Source organism: Sabethes cyaneus, chromosome 3, assembly GCF_943734655.1.
Source record: "Sabethes cyaneus chromosome 3, idSabCyanKW18_F2, whole genome shotgun sequence".
Lineage (NCBI taxonomy): Eukaryota > Metazoa > Arthropoda > Insecta > Diptera > Culicidae > Sabethes > Sabethes cyaneus.
Window position 1 is genome coordinate 58,879,839 of NC_071355.1, and position 19,827 is coordinate 58,899,665.

General features: G+C 44.3%; 1 protein-coding gene across 1 annotated transcript in view; it reads left to right on the plus strand.

The window, feature by feature from the left end:
• Window positions 1-18,668, plus strand: part of LOC128744278 (histone-lysine N-methyltransferase trithorax) — a 103,464-nt gene extending 84,796 nt beyond the window's left edge. Inside the window, exons 3-6 of the mRNA XM_053841135.1 lie at window positions 5,837-15,668; window positions 15,733-15,866; window positions 15,961-16,136; window positions 16,277-18,668. Of these exons, the coding sequence (XP_053697110.1) occupies window positions 5,837-15,668; window positions 15,733-15,866; window positions 15,961-16,136; window positions 16,277-16,450 (10,316 nt within the window). The 3' untranslated portion in view covers window positions 16,451-18,668. The remainder of the gene's footprint in view (window positions 1-5,836; window positions 15,669-15,732; window positions 15,867-15,960; window positions 16,137-16,276) is intronic.
• Window positions 18,669-19,827: the final 1,159 nt, after the last annotated feature.

Consider the following 19,827-nt stretch of genomic DNA (forward strand, 5'->3'; position numbering starts at 1 on the left):
CTAGTCAAGTGTACAAGTAGTATTAAATTAACGTAAATTTAAATAAAAACGTGTAAACAAATTAAGCTGAATAGGCCGTGGAATCGCTCACGTAGGGTTTTGGCGCGATAGATGGAAATCGAATATGGATGCTACTTTGTCAAGTGTTCTCTGGAGACCGCTGAGGGTCCCGTAATTACTGTAGTTCGTATGGTGGTGTGGCATCCTCAGGTATCTGGGCTGCACATTAAGCAGTGGCGACTCGTCCGCATGTTCAACCTGTTCATAGGACAGGCAACAAAATTCAACCCGACAAAATTTTTTTTCATCACTAGTTCATGATTTCGTTTGAACCGACGCATATGCAATACGAATAATTCGGTAAATTATTAGTTTAGTTTACGAAGCTGCTGAGCAAACCGTTCAACACGACGTTTGAACGTTGCTTTGATCTCAATGCACAAGCATATACCAACACATTATTCCTGGTGTTGATTCTGGGTACGAAGGAGATAAAAAGAGAATGTGAAACAGCTTTTACTCGAAAGCGCGGGCGCATTATTGTTTCATTACTCGTTCATCTTCAGCATTGAACAACTTACTACCACAAATCCCTATGGCCTGCGCTTTGATTCCATTTTATCTAGTCACGAAGCTAATAAGCAAAACGTTCAATACGACGCTTGAACGTTGCTATAGAGATTAGCACCAGGAACAATGTATTGGTACGAAGCGGATGGCATGCATTATTCGCAAAATTTTCTCATTAACTCGTTCATCTTTAGCATTGAACAACTTACGCATATTGCTTGTGGTGCGTGTGGTGGTTATTCTTGAATTTGGTTCAATAGGTAAATTGAACGGAAAGTCTTAGGTTCGTAGTTAAAATTCAGAGACGAGTTTGCTGGTAAAGTAAACCGCCGTATTCCGTTGTTATTTAAATAATAGGGGTATTCACGAAGCGCTTGTTATGTTGCATATGCGAAGTATTGCGTATTTATGCTGCCGCTACTCTGCCGCTTCCATAGAAACCGGAACTGCTATGCGAATTGCGGCAGCATATACACGAAGTACACCGTTTACGCAACATAGCAAGCGCTACGTAAATACCCCTAATGTTTGTTTTATGAATAAAATATAGAATTTCGATAATAAAAAAAACTGCGTATTAATTTGTATTTTTCGCTGGTTGAACAGGTAATCTAAACCACCACGAGTCGCCACTGACATTAAGGTCGATTCGGAAGTCTATTTTTCCTCGCAGAGTATCGGCAACTACCAGGGTTTTAGATGTATCCCTCCGTGCGAAAGGGGTTTCAGGTGGATCAGCAGATTCGTTCAGAACTGTTGTGATATTTCGGGTACCAAACAGCAGTAAGCAGTAGACATCTGTGAAACTTTTGGCGAACCTAAAAATGAATCTCAGGATCCTAGGACATGCTGTGTCTGAATGTTAGCTTTGTATCGAAGATTACACCTAGGTTTTTGATATGATCGACCGGCTCGGTAGTGCTCGATAGCAGCGTGTAGTTGAAAATAGCAGTGTTTTTTTTACGCGAGAAGGATATTACCGAGCACTTTGAGGGATTTACAACCATTCAGTTTAAGGTACACCAATTTGCAAAGACATCCAGCTGGAGTTGGAGAGCGAGGCAGTCTTCAGTTGAGCGGATACGGGAGAATATTTTTAGATCATCGGCATATGATAACCTTGGTCCTTTAAGCACGAGGTTCATGTCGTTGAAATAGAGCAGGAATATGAGCGGTCCGACATGACTGCCCTGCGGAATACTTGAGGTGGCACAGAATGTGCTGGGCCTACAATCACCGATGGAAACTATCAGCTGACGATGTGTTAGATAAGAACGGAACGGAACGGAGCGATTGCGCTTACGTGACTGAGCTTATCAAAGGTGGCTGATAGTCGGTGTATATGACGTCGGTTTGCGTCATTGTCGACGATGTGCCTAGTAAGGCACAGCAAATAAGTGCTCAAATATTGATGGTAACGTGAAAAAAGTGACTCCAAGCCGATTACCTCGAACAACTTCAATGATGTAAATACTCGGTAATTGTCCACATCTCACTTGTTGCCTTTGTTGTGCACAGGCAGCATATGAGCAGATTTCCAGCAAAACGGACAAATACCACTAGAGATGGACTTCTGGAATACGAGCTGTAGTGGTCTAACTAAACAAGAGATATGCTTTTTCAGGAAAGCGGACGGAATTCCATCTGGCCCGGGTTTGAAGGATGACTTTAGTTGCATAGCGGCAGTGGAGATCATCTCGGTGTTTATAGGTTCCCAGATCATATAGAGCTTGACCGTACGATGGCACGTTGCGTACAACGCAGTCGACTTCGTCGCTGATTAAACTTTCATGACTAAACACGCTTGCAAACTTTTCAGCAAATAAGCTTCATATGTCCGTAAAATTTGAGGCAGCTTCATCACGATAGATCATAGAAAAGGGCAGCCGGCATTCCTTGCGTTGCTCGCTTGCCAGGGAGCACGTGATCCAGAACGACTTAGGTACTATTTTCAGGACATGTCTATCAATCACATACGACAAAACATTTGAAATGGTTTGCGCGGGTGTATCGACGTCCTGATCGTTGATGATGTTATCCCAATCCATTGATGATTGGAAGGCTGTGATGCTGCGATGATCTGCTCTGAAAAAATCATACGAAACAGCAGCGGTGGTGGTGTCAAGATCACTAGTGTAGTTGTCGTCTACAAAGATGATTAATAAAGGATGATGAGGTACGTCTTTAACTAAAGGCTATGCTATGTCAGGCAGATTGTAGTCCCCTGTATCATAATCTGGTCGACTGGAGCAGCCCTCTCGACTACAGTGAAGACAGATTTGCAGTGTGCATGGACAAGAGCGATGTCACGAGTCCGGCCAGGCGCGATAATATCTGCTCCAAACAGTCCCAATCCTTGTTATCTTTAGCAGTCGCTCTTAATCCCTGACAAACTGCTATCAGAACGCCCCCTCCAGTTGATTTTCGGTTATTTTGTGGATTTCTGTTACAGCGAAAAAACTTCATAATCAGAGCCGAACACTTGACTAGAAAGTGTACGTGAATCGACCAGGTCTCGGTTAGGACGATAATATCATGGCTCAGATCGGAAACGGCTATACGATAGTCAATGACGCGAGAATTCAAACCAATAAAATAACAAACCGGCAGTTCTGCGTCGTCCATGGAAGACAGGAGCGTTGGCTTCTTATGGCCTAGAAACACAGAGCGGGTCAGTCTCTAGTGTGGGCTACGGGCTAGCAAATTTGTACTTATCATAAGTGCAATTTTGGAAACCCCGTTCCCCGTGACCGCACGTAGGACCAGCACGACTATTGAACGCTAGCAGGAAAGGTGGGGGGTCGCCGGCGTGTGCAATGATTTAATAACCTTGCTGTGGTAGCTTGTTGTGCAAGAGTACGTCAGTCACCAGTGACCAAAGCAAGAGGAAGAGAACTCCTTTAGAACATCCTTTGAGCGCTGAAATCCTGCTTGACTGCATTGCTTGAATCCAGCTCATTGTCGGTTGGTCAGTTGCTTTGTTAATTGAAGAACCATTGGATTGAAGAATGAAAGCGAGGGATGTGTAGTCACTTTCATTGTCGAGAAAAGTACCGTCTCTTGGTATTGGAGTGACTTTTCAATTAGTGACAGTAGGCAATAAAGTGCGTGTCCGTAGGTTAACCGCGTTGGTAAGCATATGTTGATTGCCATGCAGAAGGGAGTTTTTAAGAACTCATTACGGATGTGGTAGACGCCTTTCAATATTTTGGTAACCAGACAACGCCCGATGGTGGTACCAAGACTGATATAGCCACACGGATCAGGAGGGTCAGGGGTGCCTTTGCAAGTCTGTGAAACATTTGGCGCTCAAACCAGATCACTCTACACGCGAAAACCCGAATTTTCAATACAAACGTTAAATCCGTACTGCTGTATGCCTAGGAAACGTGGTGCCTCTCAGCGGAGACAACGCAAAAATTGCAGGTATTTACTAATCGGTGCCCACGATATATCATTCTTGCCTGGTGGCCTGACAACTGGTTGTCTAATGAGGAGCTCCATCGTCGATGTCATCAACGGTCGACAGCATCAGAAATTCGTGAACGTAGGTAGGAGTGGATCGGTCACACCTTGAGGAAAGGAGCGAACGAGAGCTGCAGAAAAGCACTCGACTGAAATCCGTAAGGACAGCCTAGAAGAGGCAGACCCAGAGGCTCATGGCGACGCAGCTTAGCCAACGACTTCCAGGCTGTAGACGAGAACCTGTCCTGGCGACAGGTAAAAGCTATGAAGGGTAACCGTCTACAGTGGAGATCTCTGATTTCATCCCTTTGTTCTGCCGAACCGGCGGACATGGACACATAAGTAAGTAAGTAAAATTACGGATGTGATTATCCGTGATTTGGTTCCATGGACATGGTTTATGAGCGGTAGCAGACGCAACGTGCTGTATGCAGTTCAATTCACTGTCTAGTGCAATGCCTAAATCCTTCACGATATTTACTCGGTTAGTACTTGCTACTAACATTGATTTTGTATTTAAATGTTATAACGTTGTGTCGTTTTCTACAGAAAGAGATAGTATTACGTTTATAAACGGTATACGGCAGTTGTTATCCCGTTTAGCCTGCATTATTTATTAACGAATCAATGTCAGCTTGGATTGCACAACAGTCAAATACTGATGTCACTGCCCGCAAAAACTTAAGATCATCTCCAAATTAACATGTATTTAGGAAACTGTATTATGGTGCATAAATCGTTCACGAACAATATAAAAAGCAGTGGGCCTGGGTCGCTTCCCTGAAGCACATCCGATTCAATCTCAAACGAAAATGATCCGCTGCATTTATGCGAACGTAGATAGTACGCTCGGTGAGTTACGCCGGTATCCATCTTGTTAGCGATCCGGGAAGTCCGATTTTTTCCAAATAGACTCCGTTCACGAATGAAATATTTTCACTCCTCTAGCCGGAACAGGTTTACATTTAGACTTCAGTTCAGCATCTGTGGCTCGAGCAGCACGTTCCTCACACTCGTGTTACATTTAGATTTAGGGACTCTCAATTTGCTGACTCTCATGGCAGGGCCAGTTGCAGTACAAATATTCACCTAAAATTGCAATTGAATTGTAAAATTACGAGGTTGGGAAACCGCATGGAACCGCACTCTTCAGCTCGTCTGGTTCACTTTGTTTAGAACCCCAAACCATGAAACCAGCGCTACTAGTCAACCTTAGTGGCCAGTTTGTTGTAATATTTTGCTCTCTGCGCAGCATGTAGTGTCACGTTTCCTATTTCTTCACCTTCCTCTTAATATTTGCTCAATAATTAGCGACTTTTCGATGAAATCCACGCGAAGTTTAGTCTAAGAGTTATAATATAAACTCCTAAAATAAGAGGGTCCCGAGAATAGAATTATCCGGAAAATACTCGACGTCTAATTTTTCATATATATTATTCTCGTTTAAGCCTGCAAACTTCGTATAACTGCCAAACCGATACGTACGATAATTTTGAAAAGCACCCATAGCAAAAATTTGTGTAAATTAAGCAAAGGATGAAATTGATCGAACCTATGTTTTTTCGCATAATAGAAACAATCATTTATCATGGAATACTATTAAATCTCAAATAGGTTATGTTTGTTTTATTAGTCTGGTTAGTCGGTTATTAAATTTAATTTTTCTCTTAGGAGCAGTCATGATTCACTCAAACAATGTTTTGAGAATTTCCTTTAAAAACCATAAAATATCATAATCATGAAAATTATTGTTTACTTCAAACTATCGGATAACCATTGAATTTTTTTACTCTGCTTACAGATCTGCTGGACCCTGCAGACGGCGAACCTATCCGTTCGGCTAGCAGTATCAGCAATCCATTTGCAAAAGCCACCTTGCCGGATAACAACAACAGCAGTATCAGCAGCAACAACAGCAACACCCCGACCAACCCGCTGCTGTTGGTCAAACCATCAGTGCTCTCTTCCACCACATCTAGTCTTTCATCGCCCAGTGCATCGAGCAATCCCAGTGCCGGCTCAGCGTCTATTTCATCAATATTCGGCAAAAGCATACTTCGACAACCCCGGCTGCAATTTACAACTTCTTTGCTGAATTCGAATCCTTTGGCTGCTACGGCTACGAATGCCAGCGCAGCGCCGTCCCCATCAACTGCAGCAGTCGGCAAGAGTAGTCCAACTACTGCATCATTATCAACATCGGCATCATCATCGTCACCACCGTCATTATCCTCTTCTCTAGTGCCATCCGCTGTAACCGACGGACCGTTTTCACTACACCTGAAACCAGGAACCAATCTGGATTCATCGAAAATTTTCTCCAGTGCATTAACGGCGGCACTCGTGTCCAGTGGCTCTTCAGTCGGTACACCATTAGCTTCAGCAACCGTCAGTTCCAGTTGTAGTATTTGCGGAATAGCCGCTAACAGCCGGTATTACCAACAAGCTACGAAAAAATTTGGAGTCAGTTGTTGCGATGTTTGTCGCAAATTTATATCGAAGATGATAAAAAAGTTAGCGAGTTCATCAAGTCCAACTCACGGAAATGGTACGATGAAATGCAAAAACGAAGGAAAATGCTCAATCGGTCCACCGACCGTTACGCGACCAGATCACGTGAAAACTAGACACATTTTCAAGGAGCGTTGTCATGCTTGCTGGTTGAGAAAATGTCTGATAGGTTTCCAGGTTCCCCCAGTATTAAAAGTACGTCTTACTCAGACGCTGCCAGCCAGTTTGCGGCAATTCGAAAACCAGACTAGTAGTGTGTCTCTGATCAAAAGAGAAAGCATAGAAAACAACATATTTTCGAGCAGTTTGTCCAGCAGTAGTAAACCATCGTTAGCTTCCAGAGGGCTCTGGAATGTTAGCGGTGGGGATAAACCAGAGTTCGGCAAAGCTAACCCGTTCCAAACGCTCGCGAATCCATTGGCACAAAATAACTCTACTTTTGGCAGTTTACCATCAATCAAGCTCAACATTAGCGACAAACCCGCCATCATGGCGCCTAGCTCAATGAGCAGTCCAAAGGATAACAAAAACCCATCAACTGAGTCGAGTGAGCAACCTACTGTTCCGGAGAAGGAGAAGAGAGATTCTGATGAGACTGAGCCGACGGAGGTAGCTGTCAACAGCATCCGGACTAGGAGTAAAACAGAAGCTGCTGCGAATGCTGCCATTGCTGGCGAGATTACTCCTACTTCAGTGGCAACCAGCAGTACCGTGGCAACTTCGACAAATGCTAGCTCAACGACAACTGTGACAGCGGCAGCTGTCACGGATACTTCCTCCACAGTTCCAGGTGACAAACGACAACGAATAGACTTGAAGGGACCTCGCGTGAAACATGTATGTCGTAGTGCATCTATCGTTCTTGGACAGCCGCTAGCCACCTTCCCTGATGACGAAAACGATGCAACAGCGGCAACATTAGAAAACATTGAAACACCACCCAGTGATAGCGCAGCCGACGTAACTGATCAGCTTCCGGAAACTCCGCTGCGTCCAACGACTCCCAAAATAAATGACGATTATCAGTGCACTGAATGTAAGGAGCCGGAGAACTTAACACTAAGCCCACCGGTTACTCCAGTGGCGGATGCCGACACCAGTGGGTCTACCGAAAAAGAATTGGTTATCGACGAAGATCAGCTGCTACCGGAATCCAGTCCAACAGCAAGTCCGACAAAGGAATTGACAGCAGTTGAAACGGTCGATAAAGCAGTTGATGAGCCAACTATTTCTTCTGAACCAATAACCAATGTGAAAATTGAAAATGAGATGAAAGAGAAAGAACAACCGCCGAAAAAGGCAGAAGAGATCGAAAGGCCAACCACGCGCAAGGCTACCTCTTTGTTCAGGCCGCAAGGATTGAAACAGAACATCAACGCTATCACCAAGAGCTTCAACACAAGTGCGCGAACAGCTGGCCAAGGTCTTGTGGCGGAGCTTCCCAACATTCCACTTATTTCGATTGATTTTTGGGAAAATTACGACCCAGCGGAGGTTAGTCGTACAGGTTTTGGTCTAATCCTGTCGGAAGACGTACCGTTAAAGGCGCTCTGCTTCCTATGCGGCAGTGCGGGACTGGATGAGCTGCTGTTTTGCGTGTGCTGCTGTGAACCGTACCACCAATATTGCGTCAAAGATGAGTATAATATTCGAACTGGGTCACTAGACGACACCGGCGTGAGCTTGCTGGAGTTGACAACGCATACCGGACACGGAGGTTCGGTATCCCCTCACGAACAGGCTCTCAGTCGCTTCAACTGGATGTGCCCTCGGTGTACGGTTTGCTACACTTGTAATATGGCTGCTGGCAGCAAAGTCAAGTGTCAAAAGTGCGACAAGAATTATCACACCACTTGCCTGGGAACCAGCAAGCGACTTCTGGGTGCAGATCGACCTTTGATTTGTGCCGCTTGTCTGAAGTGCAAAAGTTGTTCGACGACCAACGTTACGAAGTTCATTGGTAATTTACCGATGTGCACGCCCTGCTTTCGGTTGCGGCAGAAAGGTAACTTTTGTCCGCTTTGTCAAAGGTGCTATGAAGACAATGATTTCGATTTGAAGATGATGGAGTGCGGTGACTGTAAACGGTGGGTTCATGCGAAATGCGAAGGGCTGACCGATGAGCAGTACAACATGTTGAGTGCACTGCCGGAGAATATTGAATTCATTTGTAAAAAGTGCGGGAAGAACAACGAAAACGGTAATGTTTGGAGAGATGCGGTGGCCGCTGAGTTCAAAGCGGGTTTGTTCAGTGTAGTTAAACTGCTTAGTAAAAGCCGGCAAGCATGCGCACTTCTTAAGTTAAGTCCACGGAAGAAAACAAGCAATTGCACGTGTTCGGTTAGTTCGGGAAAAAGTATTAACTTTTTTTCATTTGGTGCAACCAGTAAGGATGAGTCGTCCGGTTCCACTTCTAAGAGGGTGAAATTGGAGCAGGAACAAGAATCTATCTACGATTTTAATAGTGAGAACAGCAGCAGCAATTCTAGTTTTCCACCAACTTCCAAGTGTTACTGTTCGATAAGACCGGTTAAACCGTCGGACATTAGTTTGGTCGAGATCAAGCAGAAGATTAATGCATCCGAGTACTATTCACTTCAGGACTTTAATTACGATATGAACACACTGATTAATGCCATCGGTTCGGAGGATTTATCGACTGCGTACAAGGAATTTCTCAGTGAGACGTTTCCCTGGTTTCAAAATGAAACCAAAGCATGTACCGATGCACTGGAGGAAGCTATGTGCGGCGAAGAAATGTGTGATTACAATCCGGTTACAACTTCCTCCGACATGGTTATGGATTCCACGGATCAAAAGGTACCGTCTGGAATCGACATTCCTCTGGACGACATAGGCGACTATTTTTATGAGTCGACGGAAGAGCTGAAGGATAACCGTATCTGCATGTTCTGCAAGCAACAAGGCGAAGGACTGCCAATGCACGAATCTCGTCTGCTGTATTGTGGTCAAAATAATTGGGTACACACGAACTGTGCTCTTTGGACGGCGGAAGTGTTCGAAGAAATCGACGGTTCGCTGCAGAACGTTCATTCGGCAGCCTCCCGAGGCCGCTCGCGAAACTGTCGACACTGTGGCGTAAAAGGTGCTACGGTTCGGTGCAATGCCAAAAGTTGCGCGGAACACTATCATTTTCCTTGCGCACGCCAAGTGGGCTGCACTTTTATGCAGGATAAATCACTTTTCTGTCCGCAGCATGCAAATGAAGCCACTCGTAAAAAGTGCGCGATTGAAAGAAATTTCGAAATCAATCGGTCCGTTTATGTGGAGTTGGATAGGCGGAAAAAGAAGTTTGTTGAGCCGGGAAAGGTTCAATTTATGATCGGTTCGTTGAGTGTGAAAAAGCTCGGCCATATTGTTCCAATGTTTTCGGATTATTCGGATTACATTGTTCCGACTGATTTCGAGTGCACTCGGCTGTACTGGAGCTGGAAGGAACCGTGGAAAATTGTGCAGTATCGCATTAAGACGACCATTCAGAATAATAACTATTGCAATGGGACGGATTTTGGTCGCAATTTTACTGTAGATCACAGTTCGAACCAAAGTCTGGTTCAATGGGGATTGACACAGATCAACCGATGGCATCATAGCTTGAGTACGGGAGATGAACACGAACTTGAACCGATCCCGAGCAGTTCTGGAGCGCATAATGGTCGCGAGAAGCCGACAAAACACCTGCTGGAAACGGCGACTGGCGATGATACAAATGACGAAGAACCACAAAACAACCAAGACTTGCTACCGCAGGAGATCAAGGACGCCATCTTTGAGGATATTCCGCATGATATTCTGGACGGTATTAGCATGCTGGATATTTTACCAAAGCTAATGACGTACGATGATCTGATTGCGATGGATCTCAAGAATGAGAACAATTTCAACGCGGAGATTTTAAAGGAGGTGGGCTTGGGAGGCGTTGGTAATAGCAGCAGTAACAGTAGCAACAGTAGTGGAGCTACTGGAGGAACTAAAGATGACGATATGGATGTTGACGAGGATGATATCAACGAGGCAATCATGAAATGTACCAGCAGCGATCTGAGCAATGATGGCTGGATGAAAAGTATCAGCAATCCCGGTATAGAAGATGCACTGTTGAGTGCTATCAAGCAGCCTTCTTCGTGTGTCGGTGGTAATAGCCGGGAACTGAAGCGGAGTAAATCTGATATCCTATCACGAGCGGTATCCGGTGGTCGAGTTTCAACACAACCGCGGTCCGGAAGTTTTTCCTGGAATTCAAAGTTAGAGACTGTGGCCAAGCGAAGAAAGATAAGTAAACTTGCCGATGTTCTCTCACTGGGAAGAATCAAAGATGAGTCCTCAATGCAGGAGAGGCGCAGGTTCAATACCAGCAGCGAGGAATTTAACTGGAGTGCTGCCACCAGGAAAATTAGTGGAGAAACTTTAAGCGATGGAATGAGCGTGTTTGAAAAACTTAAGATTTCCCAACTGGATGGTATGGATGATTTCTGTGGAGATGCTGGCGAAGTGAAAATTTATTCGACGAGTATGATCGAAGCTCCTGTCCGATGCGATCGCTGCCACGCTTCCTATCGTAACCAGGAATCCTATCAGAGACATTTAAGCTCCTGCGAAGTTCTTTCGACTAGCGAAAGTGATTCGGAAACTCGCTCCCCGAGGCTGCTCAGTCCGGAACAGCAGCAAGCTCAAGTGACGAGTCAGTTGGGTAATGGAACGTTTATTTTGCCCCAAACCTCTACGTCCCAAGCCGTGACGGCAGATATTTACGGTCAAATCAACCAAGGTCAGCAAAGTAATCCCACGATTTCCGTTATATCCGGTCTTAATAATCAAACTATTAATTTGGGTAACTTGAATAATCAAGCTATTCTGTCTAACATCCCAGCATCGATGGGCATAACGATCAATCAACTTCCGTCGGGTATCCCCATACAGACCTCCACCGGAACGCAACAGATTCCTATACAGGGAACCTTTCCGAATCTTAGTGGAAATATGATCATTTCAAATCAAGGGCAGATCTTTGCTCAACCCATGAATTTTCAACAATCTTTAGATACAGCCCAGCCGACATTTGTTCAAAACAAACAACGTTTCATCCAACCTACACAAACTGCTCAAATTCCACAAACAATTACCCTTTCCAACAACGGGCTTAACGTTATCCAGCAGCAACCACAGCAGCAACCGCAACAGCAACAGCAGCAGATTATTACCATCGGTCCAAACGGCCAGCAACAGATCGTCACAGTAGCAGCGTCCCCACAACCCCAACAACAGGCCACTATTCTGCAAAACCACGCTCAAAAGAAGCAATTGACATACCCAACCGTATCGCCTAAAAAACAATCCTACTCGAAAATACCGCACTCACCTACTCCGATCAAGGCCAAACGAACAGTTCCCACCTCGACGGTTACTTCTAACCCCAAAACCATTCAAATCAAGAAACAGGAACCGATCACCATCCAACAGGCGGCAACTCCGCAGCCCCAGGCGATTCAAGCTTTGACGGCGCAACCTCAGCAGCAGCAGCAGATTCAACTTATCAACACGTCTTATCCACTGATTCGACCCGCAAGCTCTGTAACACCGCAGCAGACCAGCGCCACTGCTGGAAATCCAATAATTTTCCAACAAGCTAATCATCAACCCATTATCGTGCAGCAAGTTGGAGGTAATCAAATCTCCTACGTAACAGATCAAAATCCAGTTCAGTATTTGGCCACACCAAATGTCCTGACTCAGAATGGATTTGCCATGGCCACTACAGGAGAGGGAACCCTTGCCGCAGTCGCTAATAATATCCTTGTCCCAAATGGAACGGGTGGTTATTCGATGATCCCGGCGAGTGCTTTGCAGCTGACCACCCCACAGCCGCAGGTAATTGGTACCATCATTCAACCACAAGCCACCACGATTCAGTGTGGAATGATGTCCACCGAGCAGATGGTTCTTGGAGCAGCTGCTCCCACACCGACACTGGAAATGGTCACCGATCCTACATCCGGATGTATGTATTTGACCAGTCCCTCCGTGTACTATGGTCTGGAGACAATCGTTCAAAACACAGTAATGTCTTCACAACAGTTTGTCTCTACCGCTATGCAAGGAGTGTTAAGTCAGAACTCAAGTTTCTCGGCAACTACCACGCAGGTGTTCCAGGCCAGCAAAATCGAACCAATCGTTGAAGTTCCCACGGGATATGTCGTACTGAACAACGATGGCACAACATCGCAACAAAGTTTAGCTCCGATGCAACTTCAAAGTGCGGCAACCGCGGGCATCATTCAACAACAGGCACAAATTCAGCCATCGGTTACTCCAGCGCCACATGCCCAAGCACTGCAGGCTACCGTTTCTGTCAGCCAGCCTGGATCCATACAAACCTGGAAGTTGGAACCCCAACAAAATACAGTAGTCCAACACCAGCAGCATCATCAATCGCAAACGACAGCCGTAAATCCGCTAAAATCCAACAGCGGTATAAAAAGTATTATTCCCAAATCTCAGCCGCAGCTAGTGAACAAGGTTATGCCGAACCCGATGATTAAGACCAGCGCATCGGAATACATCACCGCTCCCATTGCATCGTCTAGAATGAACTTCCAACCCGTCATGACGACTGCAGCCATTTATACAACTTCGGCGACCGCATTGACCACTACGTCTAAGGTGTCCAATGTTATCAAACCAATCACTAAGAGCTCGCAGCCTTTAAATAAACCAAAAATTATTGCAAAACCAGTTAAACAGCGACAAACACTGCTTTCTCCACCGCTCAGTTCTCCGCAATCCCCACAAATGCATCTCAACGCTCAGCAGCAGCAAAAGCCTAATCAACAACACAATGCTCAAATAGGTTTACCGATCACCAACAACAACCCGCAGTTGGTTCAAATCAAACCAAGCATCAACAACGATAAACCAATTGTTGTTGATAAGGTAGTATCCCAGCCCATGGTCAAGATTAGTTCGAAAAATGTTGGAGATTTCATTTCGACTGTTAATAACCAACCGCCAAAGCCAGTATCGCTGTTGAAAAAACCCGACATAAAAACTATTTCTCGAGTGACCAACAATTCAACGTTCCAAACAACCCAAGGACAAATGCCACCGCAGCAGCCGCAATGCATTCAAATCAACGTAATTCCAACCAGCAACTTCATGCCGAGCGTCGAACAACAACCTACGGCAGTACAATCGACAGCGCAACCTCAACCTACGAAACCCATGATGTCAATAACTGATGCCAAGAAGAAACCCTCGCAGATGACGATGACACTGGCACCTAGCTGCTCGACAGCACCATCTGCCGTGGGTTCACACACCATAACCAACTCGTCGATCACAATAACCCCAACGCAAACCGCGAGCATCACACTTCCGACGACTCCCTATCTTATGCCATTGTACTCGAATATTCCCACAAACGTTGTCAACCCGATACAACAATCCAACATGACAAACAACAACGTGAACAACAACAACGGTACCAACCCACCCGGAATGGTGCAAAACCGGCCGACAAATCGAGTCCTTCCGATGCAAGCCTCCGCCATTCTTCCGAAGTCGCCCGAAGTTCCACAGACGCCGCCTCCGTTGAAACTCCTGAACGCAATGCCCGACAAGATTGATGACATATCAATCATCCCTAGCCATACGTTCAGCCCAGAACATCTCGCAGCAGGTCTTCAGCAGCCGGATAAGTCTCCCCTCAAAGAACCACAGCTCGAGATCGAAATCAAACCCATTGAAATGCTTTCGCATTCGTCACCACATCAGGGTGAAGACCAGTTGGACGCAGCAATCGATCAACATCACCAGCTGCAGCAGCAGCAACTGCACCACCATCAGCAGCAACAACACCAACAACAAACCCCACAATTTCAATTTAGCTTATCACTGGAACATCACGATTCCTTGATGGGCACTCCGGTGAGCAGTGCTTCTCCGATGGCGGAAATTGAAATTAAACCACTTGATGTGGTCTCGTCAATGCCGACGCTCGCCGAAACTGAGGAAATGCTCGCTGATAGTATGCAGCAAGAGGTAGATCCCCTGGATTCCGCCAGCAGTGTCAATTCACCCAGCCTAACGAACGATGAGTCCGAATCTCCGGAAATCAAAAACAAAATATCGGAAATTCTTGATAACCTCGAGCAACAAACAAACGAGGAAGACGCTTACAGTGAATGCCAAAATTCCGACAGTACGGAATTGTTGCTGAAAATCGAAAACGAACAAGTCCTGGAAGCGTCATCCAGTCCGATCAAAAGTCAACAGGAACAGCAACTGGTTGAGGAGCTGAACCAAGAACTACAAGCCGCCAGTGCGCACGCATCACCGGCTGGTTCGTCGCCGTCATCAACAGGCTGCGAATTGATCATCCCACCAATATTCGAATCCTCCGACCCAAAGAAGGATGACGATTCTGGGTACGAAGCCGAACAAAAGGACAGCTACGGCCGCGCATCGAACATTACCAGTCCAACGCCCAGCTCTAGCAGTAATCCATTGACAAGCTGTAGCAGTGAATCGCAAACGGAAACGTTGATCAAAGTCAAGAGCAATGAACAACTCACCGGCAAAGGCCCATCGCCACCTCCTCCGAAAACCAACAGTCCAAAGTTGCTGTACGAAATTCAATCGCAAGACGGTTTCACCTACAAATCAACGTCGATTGTGGAAATTTGGGACAAATTGTTCGAAGCAGTTCAAATAGCTCGTAAAGCACATGGTCTCCAGCCGCTTCCCGAAGGACAGCTGGAAGAGATGGCCGGTGTGCAAATGCTTGGATTGAAAACCAACGCCATGCGATATCTGTTAGAGCAGTTGCCGGGTGTGGAGAAATGTTCTCAGTACAAACCGCAGTATCATCACAAAAAGGCAGCTTCGTCCGTCGGCGACGGTGCATCTGCTGCAACGCTGGGCGGTATTTCATCCATTTATGCCGATTATTTTGACATCATCAAGGAAAATCCGTACGGTGCGGCTCGCTGCGAACCATATAGCGCTCGCTCCGAGTACGATATGTTCAGCTGGCTTGCTTCGCGACATCGTAAACAACCGATGCCAGTAGTGGCGCAAAGCATCGACGACACGATAATTCCAAGGTTGGTTGTCCAAAGTTTATGAAAAAAAGTTTTCGTTTTTAACGCAGTATTTCTTTCTTTACAGGCGAGGTAGCGGAAGTAATCTGCCGATGGCAATGCGCTATCGAACGCTGAAGGAAACTTCGAAAGAATCGGTGGGCGTTTATCGGTCGCATATTCACGGTAGAGGACTTTTCTGCAACCGTGATATCGAGGCGGGTGAGTGTAAAATCTGTCTTCAATGAAAAGGCCCCTTGCGGAAAAGTGCTTTGCTAACATCTTTCCACTTAATGTTTCCTTTCCCAAATTATAGGTGAAATGGTAATTGAATACGCAGGCGAACTCATTCGGTCAACCTTAACGGATAAGCGAGAACGGTATTACGACAGCCGCGGCATCGGATGCTACATGTTCAAAATCGATGAAAATTTCGTCGTTGATGCAACCATGCGTGGGAATGCAGCTCGTTTCATCAACCATTCGTGTGAGGTGAGTAAATTTTCCCGGTGCCAACGGACAGGCGCCATGACACGGAGTAACCCTTTCTTTGACATGTTACTTTTACATCTGACCTTGAACTGCGAGTAAACTTTTAACTCTGTCCTGCTTTTTCTCCATCTCGTTTTTAGCCAAACTGCTACTCGAAGGTCGTTGACATATTGGGCCACAAGCATATCATCATTTTCGCATACCGAAGAATCGTTCAAGGAGAGGAGCTTACGTATGATTACAAGTTTCCATTTGAGGATGTGAAAATTCCTTGCTCGTGTGGCTCGAAGAAATGCCGGAAGTATTTAAACTAGTATCGTCTACCAGGCTGTGCAATGACAAACGGTAATACAGGATCAAAAAACGAACAGCAATAAGCAATACAATGTTACAGGACGATAAAGCTGTGTAGCTGACTGCCGGTTTAACATGAAACAAAGAATGGTGCTGCAGGAAAGACGCCCCGAACAAACTAACCGCGATTGTGAAATTTGTCATACATCACAAAAACATACAACTAATAGCGAATCGCAATAGTGTATTTTTCGGAATCTGCACGTCTAACTCGTACATTTGTGTTGCATAACAAAAAGCATATGCAATGATGTATTATAAGATTAGTAAGTATCAATTGTAATTAGTTCCACATAATGTTTACAATAGTTGCTCTGTTAGTTTTTAACTAATACTACTCCATCGTATGTAAAAATTCAGACATGAGTGTGCTTTGATGAATCAAACAATAGAAACAAGAATCGCGTTGAACTTTTCTGCATAATCTGTATTACAACAACATTAGAGCTACATTTTACATGAAACTGACTTACTGAGACTGTGGATACTTTGTTTTAAGATAGTGGTACCCAATATTGTATTAGTAGCTAAAATCACAACATATTTCAAACGTAGTAAAATTTTACAATAAACGTACTTGACTAATTCAACATAAATTTTAATAGCTGTCACGCATACAGAAGCGGAAAACTGTAAAACAATGATGTACAAATCAAAATCTTATTACCATAAATTCTACAGTTACATCCCAGTATCCAGTAGTAGAGTAATGGTTTTGAAATCTCGGTTGGAACACTTAGTAAAGCAGAAGTCCTTAAGACGAACCAAACTCCGGCTCTATAGACTGAGCTGTTTTAATGAAGGCAAGTTTTAAAAACATTAAACATCTATTGCCATTGCTACTGAACTTCACAGTCGAGTGGGTGACATCTGCGTTGTACTAGAGCCGTAAAAGAGGCCCGATTTTAAACAGATAATCCACTCTAGTAAATCTGTATTGTCTACCTGCATTATGGTTGTAGTATTGCTGTTTAACCAACGCATTTTTCAAACCGTACCGCAAAGAAATTCGGCACACAGATTAAATAAAATTGATTGTAATGTAAATATGTAGGAATCAATTTTAAGGCATCGATTCAGACACGGTTGTTCTATACGCTTTTACATTACCTAATTAGCTTACACGTGGATGTACATTCTAAGACCACTTATTTATGAAAACTTAGCCATAAGAAACGTCAGTTCGATTTAAATTTAATCAGTCAGACGGAAATCGCTGCAAGCTATTTCCTAATTTATTCTACTCTCGTCGATGAACATAAACCTGACGCAGTATCATTGAACGTTATCTTGCCATTTCCGTTAAATTTGTGTTTATTTAATCTTTTTTCTATTAGTGCGTATTGGAACGTAGTAAAACATTCAATGTTTTTAAGCAGTCATTACAGTCGAACAGGTGTGAAATGTTCGCTGTCACTAGTTTTTAGTAATTATTTATAACAGAATACGAGGAGCCTAACTTTGATAATATACATGATAGTCATTGTCCTTTGTATATTCGTAGTCTAATAAGCTCTCCCTAGTTGTAGTTGAAAGGAAATAATCAAAAACCGAGAGCTCAATGCGAGCTTCACAGTCGGTGACCTGCTCGAGTCTTCAATATCCAGCGAACGCGTCGTGAAATCGAACGAAGAGACTGTGCAGCAGTCGCTACAAGTGGTGAAGTGGAAACAAATGTGATACTAATGAAAAGTTATTTGAAACCTAACTTAATTGCTACAGAAGTACATTTAACAGAAAAATCTTCGAAATAGTGAAAAAGATATTACTAAATATAACAAGACACAATAAATAGCACGCATAGTGTAAAATTTGCGCTTCTACAAGCAACTACACAAAGGAACTCTACACATACAGAAATCCTTTTGCGACAAGTGTCGAAGCTATCGTATAAGTATTAGGAGTCTTATATTCGTAATGTGTAGGCTCGTTCATGCAGTTTCGCGTAGAACTATTTCTCTCAAACAGACACAATACAACACAACACACACACATACACATAAGCGAATGCACCTGTATGGGTTGCAACAAGCAAAGTCCTGCAAAATATGGGAAATTTAAATGTGTACATTTTGGCTTTACTACTATTACAAAACTACTACTTAGGAATGTAATTGCAGTTTATTAAGTTTAGTTCTTCTCATTCAAAGTATTATGTTGAAATAAAATGGTAAACATTAAAATAAAAGGTATTTGAAAAAAGAACTGTGAAAGTGAAAAGAATTGATTTTGAAAGAATTTTTCGTGTTACACTTTATGATACTTCGAGGTATTGAATAAGAGTCGTTTTAAAAGTGTTTGCTTCATAAATATCGAACTTGGAGTGGCACTGTGGAATTTTTAACCAACCTTTCTCTCATTTTTTTTTATAATGGTAGTTTTTTACAATCAACGGAGGGGACGGTAAAAAAGTAATTAAACAACGATGTTGATAGGATTCAAACAACGGTATCAGGCATGAAAGGAAAAGAGCGGAAAAAGAGGTAAGGGAGGGTCATTGAAGCAACGCTTAAGAAGTTGTGTACCGCTCCTTTTAATCCAATCTCGGGAATCCACTGATCGAATCAAGCAATAGTCGGAGCCAATTAATTATAACCGGATCCGAACCTACTTATCCTCCCAGGCCTTGTGGAGGTATGCCTAAGGTATATAGATTCCTCCACTACTTCATATCGTTCCCCATCTAACTCCACCTCGGCACCAACACCACTTGGGCTCCCACGTTCCCTACCAGCAACCATGTACTTAGTTTTGGCGGTATTAATGGTAAGTCCCTTTTAAAGGGCCTGAAGGCCTCTTCCACTGCTCTACGGTTGATTCCGATGATATCGACGTCATCCGCAAAACCAAGAAGCATGTGAGATTTCGTGATGATAGTTCCATTCCCTTCCACGTTTGACCTTCGTAATGCACTTTCCAAGGCAATGTTGAATAGCAGGTTAGAGAGTGCATCCCCTTGCTTCAGTCCATCCAACGTCACGAAAGCAGCTGAGGTCTCACCCGCTATTCTAACGCATGATTTGGATCCGTCCAGCGTCGCACAAATCAGCGTAACTAGTTTCATCGGAAAACCATGTTCTAGCATTATCTGCCACAGCTCATATCGTTTAACTGAATCGTCCGCTGCTTTAAAGTCCACAAACAGATGGTGTGTCTGCAAGTTGTACTCCCGGAACTTGTCTAGCAACTGACGCAGGGTAAACATCTGATCCGTCGTGGAGCGACCCTCACGAAAACCCGCTTGGTACTCGCCGACAGGATACGGGAAAGCACCTTGTAGGCAGAATTGAGCAATGTAATTCTTCGATAGTTTTTACACTCCATTCGATGTCCCTTT